We start from the raw sequence: 8,684 nt of genomic DNA, 5'->3' as shown, positions 1-8,684 counted from the left end.
AAATGAAGAACCTGTTGCTCTGGATAAGGCCAACACGCGGGAGTTGGTACCTTTTCCTCTTGGTAAAACAGTAGTGGGATGTCACTGGGTCTACAAGATCAAAACTAAGTCTAATGGTTCTGTTGAAAGATATAAAGCCCGGTTGGTTGCAAAAGGGTTTACTCAAAAAGTTGGTTTTGATGACATATGTACGTACTTTGATTGCAGTAACTTCTATTAACCAATGGAACCTCTCATAGTTAGATGTCAAGAATGCCTTCCTAAACAGGGATCTCAATGAGGAAGTTTATATGTCTCCACCCCCTGGTGTTCCTCATCATCCAGGGGTAGATTGAGAAAAGCTTTGTATGATCTTAAACAGGCTCCTAGGGCTTGGTTTGAGAAGTTCTCTAATGTGCTTTGTTCTTTTGGCTTCTGCTAAAGTGATCATGGTTTTGCCTTATTTACTTGTTGTACTTTTGTTGGGCGTATTATTCTCCATCTTTATGTAGATGATATGATTGTAACTGGAAATGATACAGATGGGATTGCATAGTTGAAATCAGAGCTTCACCACCACTTTGAAATGAAAGATTTGGGACCCTTGCGATACTTTTTTGGCATTGAGGTAGCCTATTCTCCTAAAGGTTATCTTCTCTCTCAGTATAAATATGTAGCATATGTCATTCAAAGAACATGTCTTACTGATACTTGAACTGTCGCCACTCCTCTTGAATTCAATGCTCATAATACTTCTTCTGATGGGGTTCCATTGGTAGATCCAACTCTATACTGTACTATTGTTGGCAGTTTGATTTATCTTTCCATCACTCGACCTGATATTACATATGCAGTTCATATTGTCAGTCAATTTGTCTTATTTCCTATTACGATCCATTGGGCTGCTATTCTCCATATCTTGCGTTATATCCGCGGGTCATTGTATCACAGTATATTACTCCCTTCTACATCTGCTTTAGAACTTCGTACTTATTCTAATGCTGATTGGGCTAGAGATCCTACATACCGCTAGTCCACAACTGGTTTCTGTGTTTTTCTTGGTGATTCTCTCATTTCCTGGAAAAGCAAGAAGCATTCTATAATTTCTCATTCTTCTACTGGGGTTGAGTATCGTGCCATGACTTCAACTACTGCGGTTTGGTTGCATTGGTTACTTGCTAACATGAGTGTCTTTCTTGTTGAACTCACTCCTATGTATTATGACAACACCAGTGCTATTCAGATTGCTCATAAATCTGTCTTTCATGAACGCACTAAGCATATTGAAATTGATTGTCATCTCACACGTCATCATCTTCGCCTTGGTACCATCTCTCTCCCATTCATTTCCTTTACCATGCAGCTGGCTGACTTCTTCACAAAGTTCCACACTATTGATTGTGTCTAGTTTCTACTCAGCAAACTCTCGATGCTTCTTGGTACGCCATCGTGAGTTTGAGGGGGGATGTTAGATAATATATATTTCACTTGGGGCATTTTAGTATTTGCACATATATTATGCTTAGGTTTATATTATTATGTAATTTGCTTGATCTGCAATACTAAATGTAGGTTGGCATGTGAGCAGTCGTTCTCTCTCTCTCTCTCTCTCTCTCGCTCTCTCTCTCTCCCTGTAATTGTACCTTGCATGGAAGTCTGAATCTTAACAAATCATATATTATGATCATTTCTTTTCCATTTACATTTGTAACTTCATAAAAAATTAAGACATAAATTAGTAAGGAAATAATTATTTTTATATATTCTTAATTATTTCATTTTATATGAAATAAGAAAGGAGTAGACATCCCCTAAGTCTTTGGACGTGAGGTATATACACATCATATATATATAACATATAGTAACATGCATGGAGGTTAGATTCACAACTCAAGAAATTTCTAAACCTATTTTGGAGATGTTTTGAATTTGAATTTGTAGTAAATTTGGATTAAATGTGTAAAATTGTATTAAAATTAGTACAAATCAATCCAAATTCAAATCAAAGGTTTAAAAGTCATGCTCCAAAAAGTAGCATGAGAAAATTTTCGATTAAAACAAATTAACCGTTAAATCAAACGCAATATGAATTGAGAATGAATCTCTCCAAAATGAAAACTCAAGTTGGTAATTTACTCCTTAAGACCAAGTAAAAAAGGAATTATTTTCAAGATCTATGTATGTTTTTCATAAATTAAATCCATTTTAATTAAACCAAGCAAATTCCATGTCCTAAAATTTAGTACCATTTTATTTCTTAACACTGCCATATAATTTAAAATATCAACAATACGGAAGCTCAATATTCACTTCCTAGCGTCTTCATTCTTGTTTTTAATAAATTTTTAATTTATCCCACCATAAAGTATAGGCATTTTACTAGTTACTATTATTTTTGGCATATTTTCAACAATTTCCAACCCAGAATGACATCAAACCTAGTTTTAATAGTTTCATTTATGTTATAACAATTGAAGAAAGGAAAGTACATGTTTTTTAATTAGTTAATTATATCTAATAACTTGGCATGATTTAATTATTAATCAGTTAGTTATCCAATGTGTGCACAATGATCTACCTAGATTCATCTAGAAGCCTTTGGTTCTAAAATATCTCCCGTGCCCCTGTTCACAGGGATGACGAGATACTGAACGTGGGTTTTCTAGAGGACCGTTCCAGTTTGTCCTTCCGTGAATTACTAAAATGTGTACTTTCAATACACATGGATGGCTCTAAGCGTATCTGAAGGGAAGCTTGAGTTTGTGGCCGTTGATAGTGTTATTTTTATGCATGCTTGACACACATCTAAAAGCTTTTGGACTGTCGACCATCGAATCAAAGGAGCTTTACACGATTATGAACATCTCTAGATTTTTTGCATAAGCCCTTTTAATTGTTATTCAATTTGTCACTGTCGCTCATCAATGCCTGCACCCGTAACCACAGTGGCATTGCTTAAAAAGATGGCCGTCTTCAGAGAGAGATGGAGAGAGAGGCAGTGCCCTAGACTCCAAATATGATGATCATATACAGCTCAGGGCCACGCGTCGACAAGGTGACCCGTCGAAGTCATCCCCTCCCCCATATAAATATAGACCCCCATTGCCCTATGTATCCTAGAACATTCTTTTGCCTATAAAATAATGAACTACGTACCACAGCCTTTAAACAGTTTATATATCTGTAAAGCATGCTGCGGAGATTGTGCAGATCACCAGATGTTGCAATGCAGTTTAAGTGGAGGTCTCTTTCAAGGAAGCATCAACAAAAACCAGGCTGAATCAACATTAAATTAATATATGTATTGCTTTTATTAAATTAATCATATAACGAATTAATAAAGTAGGTTGATGAGCTGAGTTCCGAAATTTTGATTAAGTTAATAGAGAGTCTTGGAATTAGCGAATTTCGGTACGTTTCCCAGGACTTAGCAAACCACCTGCTGCTTTCTGATTGGCTATGTTCCCGACAGTGTGACCAATGTAGCAATCCTTGGGCTAGTATGTATATATATATATATATATATATATATATATATATATATACACATATCCTTATTGTTGAGTTAATCACCCGGGGGTTATGTATGTACTTATTAATTGATCAAAACAGATCAGATAGATGATCGATTGAGGAGGTGATTACATAAATAAGTGAAGCTAGCCAGTGCGCAATTTGCGTCGTACAAAATAACTAGCTAGGAGATTACAGATATATTCTTAGAGAGACAACTGGAAATTGAAGATGATGGGGTTGATGGGATGGGGAGATAATTCGGGGGCAGGTGGTGGTGTGGGGTTGAGGAAGGGTCCTTGGACTCGCGAAGAGGATAAGCTGCTTAAAGAATATGTAAGCCAGCATGGGGAAGGCAGATGGACTTCCGTGGCTAAGTCTGCAGGTGATGATCAGTTCAGTCTTTTTACTTATATCGATTTCAATTGTCCAGTACTTCATTTTTATGTGAGCGCGTGTGAAAGAAAAAACAAAAAGAGGTAGAGCTTAAAAGTAATGTTAATTTGAGACAATATTACCAGTTTGATTGAGTATAATTAATTCATATAGCGTGCATGCATGCGTGCGTGGGCTGCAGGGTTGAACAGAAGTGGGAAGAGCTGTAGGCTAAGGTGGGTTAATTACCTTAGACCTGGTCTTAAGAGAGGCCAAATGACTTCTCTTGAAGAAGCCATCATCATAGAACTGCATGCTCTGTGGGGAAACAAGTAATGCATCTATACTATTCCTCTCTCTCTCTCTCTCTCCTAATTTAATTTTAAGGAAATTAATATATACGTACGACTCATATATATATATGCTGCAGGTGGTCAACAATTGCTCGGTACTTGCCGGGGAGAACAGACAATGAGATAAAGAACTACTGGAGGACCCACTTCAAGAAGAGAGAGATTAACACCAGCTGGAGGCAGAGGCAAGACAAGCAAGAAATTAGATCAGCCAACGAAGTTGTAAAACAGCAACAGCAATGCCAAGATGAAGCTGGCGATGGCATGATTATGAAGGAGGCCGCACAAGGCGATCAGGTTGCGGCATATCCTAATTACTGGGAGGATCAATGGCCCGTGGATGTGATGCTCCAAGAGGATCCGCATACAGCGGAGGATGACGGCAGCTTGTGGGGTGGTTTGTGGAACCTAGACGACCCCACCATGGCTGCATAGGTCATCTGCATACAAGTTGCAGCAGCCGCCACCTCTGCAACTTTATATATGTAGTCATGCGTAACTTGTAATTCCCCCAGTAAGGGTTCCAGTAATTCTATCTGCGAAGCAAAGCAGCTTAAGTTATTATCAGAAGTTATATATGAAGGTTGTGCTTGGCCTGAAACATGAATTTCGAGGTGTTGAATTTATGTTTGCATCAATTTGAATAAAATTGAATATAAACTTACATTATACTATTTTTAAGATTTAAATAAATTTCAAATTTAAAAATTGAAATTTGAATTTTTAGGTATGGGAATAATGTATTTATATGCATATTTTGAACATTCTAATTAATTCGTGTGTCAATGAAAGGTTACTGGGGCCAGCTTGGTAGTGCAATAATGTTTTCGAGAATTAATCCCATCTATATCCTAAATTTGAGAATTATTATTAGTGAAGAAGAGAAATGAGACTCGAGCCATAAGCTTGAGCATACAGCGGTGGGAGAAACATATAGAAGGAGAAAAAAAAAAATTATTTCATCCGTCAAATGAAAGGAGAAACATATAGAAGAACAAAAAAGAGAATATTGATTTTGTTAGGCATCCAATGATTTTTATAATTAATAGTATTAATTATAACTTTTAGATTTGAGTTGTGTTGGGGAGAAACGGGTAGTAAAAGATGGCTGGCACAACTGGGCCCGCCTCATTTATTAAAAAGGAGGCAAGAGCATTGTGCATGACACACATGGAAGAGGAGGTCAACGTCAGAATTTCACCAATCTCTTTGAAAAAGGAGGAAAATTAATTTTTTTTGAAAGAATTAGGTTGCGGTGATCACCTCCTATAGGAGCACTTACACTTCATTGTGACATACAGAGAGAGTGAGAGTGAAAATAAAATAATTATGAGTGCACCGTGAGTATGTATTAAAGTGAGTAAGACTACAAGAAATAAGGTTATTAGTGATAGTTTTAAACCGTCACTAATATTTAAAAAAGCGTCACTAATAGTATTAGTGACAATTTTCTTAGCATTAGTGACGGTTTTAGCTTTGTCACCATATCTCCAGATACTAATACTTATTAGTGACGAAATATTCAAACCGTCACTAATAATAAAGTATTAGTGACAGAAGAAAACCGTCACTAATAGTGTACGACCGTCACTATAAAATTACATATATAGTCAGCTCAATTTCATCACTAAAACGCATGTATTAGTGACAGATTTAATAATCGTCATTAATATGACTGTAGTAGTGATGGTCGAAAAACCATCACTAATAGCACGCTTTTTAGTGACAATTATTAAAATCGTTACTAATAATTGACTATTAGTAACAATTATAGAACCGTCACTAATATTTGGCCCCCATAAGGTTGATTCTATAGTGACAGTTTATAAACCGTCACTAATGCTTCATCTTCCCATTATTAGTAATGGTTTTGCAAATCGTCACTAAAGCTTTAAAAAAATTCCTATAAAATCCTTTAATTACATTTTAAAATACATAAAATTAAACCAAAATTACTAAAGCATTCATAAATTATTAAAATTTTAAATAAAAATTGTTCAAAATTAAAGTATGTAAAGACCTGGAGAATTATAGTAATTAAATAAAAAAGGGAAAGAGAGAAATATAATTTTTCCAAAGGGGCTTAGAAGGGACTCGTTGACGAGCTTAGAATATTTGTCGACGAGTGACCTCTTGGGAACGTCGACGAGGACACATGTCTCGTTGACGAAGAGAAACCGAGAGTGCTGATTTCAAGACCTGAAATTCGTCGACGAAGGTTATGATATTATCAACGAACCTCCTTCTTGGACTCATCGACAAAGTGACGTGTCTTGTTAATGAGGCAACATTCTATAAATATCCTAAACTCGGGATTTCAACGAGAATTTGCATGCAAAACCCTCTATCTCTCTCTAGAATTCATCTCTTTTACCTTCTCTCTAGAATTCCGGCTTCGATTCTCGCCGATTTGACAATCGGAAGCTGCCACACTACTCTTGGAAAGATTCTCTACAATACTGCCATATTAGAAATTTGATTTTGGAGCATTTGGGCACCATCCCAAAATTTGGGTACGTAAGTTGGTTATTTTAAGTTTTATAAGTTATTGGGTATTTCTGAACTAAGGGGAATGTGTTGGAGGGTGTTATACTGGTATAGGTTTATTTTTTGGGAAATGTGAATTTCAAGGTGTTAAGCTCGGAACACACAGGAGCCGGTTTTGTAAGGTTTGTGGCCTTTTCAATAAGTTAGGTAAGGGGATAAATTAAGTCAACATTTTTCATGAAATTATTTATTAATAGACAGTTTATTTTCAGAAATTGTATATATATATATATATATGTCACGCCCCAAACCCGGAAACGGAATCCAGGGGTGAAAATGTAAACCAACCAGTCCATGTATCGTACAAAACATCCAAAGATACAGGACAATAGATGAGGGTCCGACCCCATGGGGTTCCTAGGCACCCTATACACATCCAAACATAACAGAATATACGTAGCAGAAAATGTCATACTATATACATACAATACCATACCAGAGTCTATACAAGAGCAGGAACGGACTCTATTATACAATGTACAACTAGGTGCCCAACACATCCCAAAATGGCAAGCCATCAAAACACAATCCTAGCACTTACCTAAGCGCTAACCATAGTACACCGGCCATTATGCTCCCTACACCAGCGCTAGTTTCGGCAACTTGAAGGACCTGTAAAAATGTACGCACAGTAGGGGTGAGACACCTCTCAGTAAGGAAGAACACAGGTTATATCGGTGTGTAACATTTGAGTGTTATCATGATGCAACATACACGCAGTTAAATGTAATCCAGTACTAATTTCACACAGTGCATACATGCACACCCACACATGATCAGCAATCTCGGTGTCGTCACACCCATTGGCTCGAAGTCAGCTCGTGACATACGGCGTTGGCCCATAGCCAACTCGCGAACATGGCGCCACCAGCACATGGCTAGTCCCCAACTCCCATGGCATCGTACCAGCGCTAACTGGTGGATCCACACCCTTCAACTTGATCTGCCGGAATAGGCTCACGCCCTCAAATATAGAGCCGGACCTCTGCCAACCTATGGCCAGTGATTTCATATGCCCTCAGATATAGAGCTGGACACTCTGAGTACTTGGAACAATTCGGAACCGCGTTCCTACTAACATTTAAACCAATCACACACACACATGCATGCTCATATAATCAAACAAACCATACCCATTTGGTAATCTAAAATCATAGTTTTCCAAACACATACAGTTTAAACAAGTCAAGGCACGACCGTCCCTATAACATAGTATAAATCAACATATACATTCGATTTTTAACAAAACCAGGGATGCAGCCCGTCGCCCCTTTTTTCCCAAAACTGTAACAATGAAAAACCCATAGTTTTTCCCGTTAGATTCCCCCAAATGAGTTGCCAAAACACACGCAGGACTGTGAACTGCAGTTCTACCGAGTCCGATTTCAAAAATAACCGATATAAACACAGTTCCCCTTACCTCTTCCCCGAATAGCAAATCTCGAACTCTAAGGCCCCTAAACAACGAATCGAGTTCCAAAACCTACAATCAACAGTACAGAATACTCACAACACTGTTCCCTACAAAACTACTGGATCAGAATTAAAAATCGAGCCTTACCTTGATTTTAAGCCGAAACCCAAAAATCTCCGAAATAGGATTCCAATTCGTAGAACTTGTAGAGAATCCTTCCACGATCCTCGTAGGAAGATTAGATTCACGATTCTCATGATGAACGACAAAGAAATCGAGAGAGATAGAGAGTAGGGAGAGTTCTAGAGAGAGAGAGAGAGAGATAGGATTTAGTTTTCTTAATGGTTAAGCAATGAAAAATGATATTTATAGCCCTTTGACTCGGGCAAACTCGTTGACGAGATGGTGTCCGTGTCGACGAGGCTCTATAGTCTTCTCATCGATGAGATGGTGGATTTTTCGATGAATCTTGATATCACCAGTTTCCCGAAACTCCTCGGCTT

At 37.6% G+C, this 8,684-nt stretch overlaps 1 protein-coding gene across 1 annotated transcript; it reads left to right on the top strand.

Annotated features, from left to right (window-relative positions):
- Positions 1-3,169: 3,169 nt before the first annotated feature.
- LOC131147435 (MYB-like transcription factor EOBI) lies at positions 3,170-4,655 on the top strand. The gene is made up of 4 exons (XM_058097057.1): positions 3,170-3,210; positions 3,783-3,877; positions 4,070-4,199; positions 4,298-4,655. Exons 1-4 carry the CDS (start codon positions 3,170-3,172, stop codon positions 4,653-4,655), a joined length of 624 nt encoding a protein of 207 aa, XP_057953040.1.
- Positions 4,656-8,684: the final 4,029 nt, after the last annotated feature.

The sequence above is a fragment of the Malania oleifera genome, chromosome 1 (assembly GCF_029873635.1).
Source record: "Malania oleifera isolate guangnan ecotype guangnan chromosome 1, ASM2987363v1, whole genome shotgun sequence".
NCBI classification, from domain to species: domain Eukaryota; kingdom Viridiplantae; phylum Streptophyta; class Magnoliopsida; order Santalales; family Ximeniaceae; genus Malania; species Malania oleifera.
The sequence above is the reverse complement of the archived record's forward strand: the minus strand, read 5'-3'. Positions and strand labels throughout refer to the sequence as shown.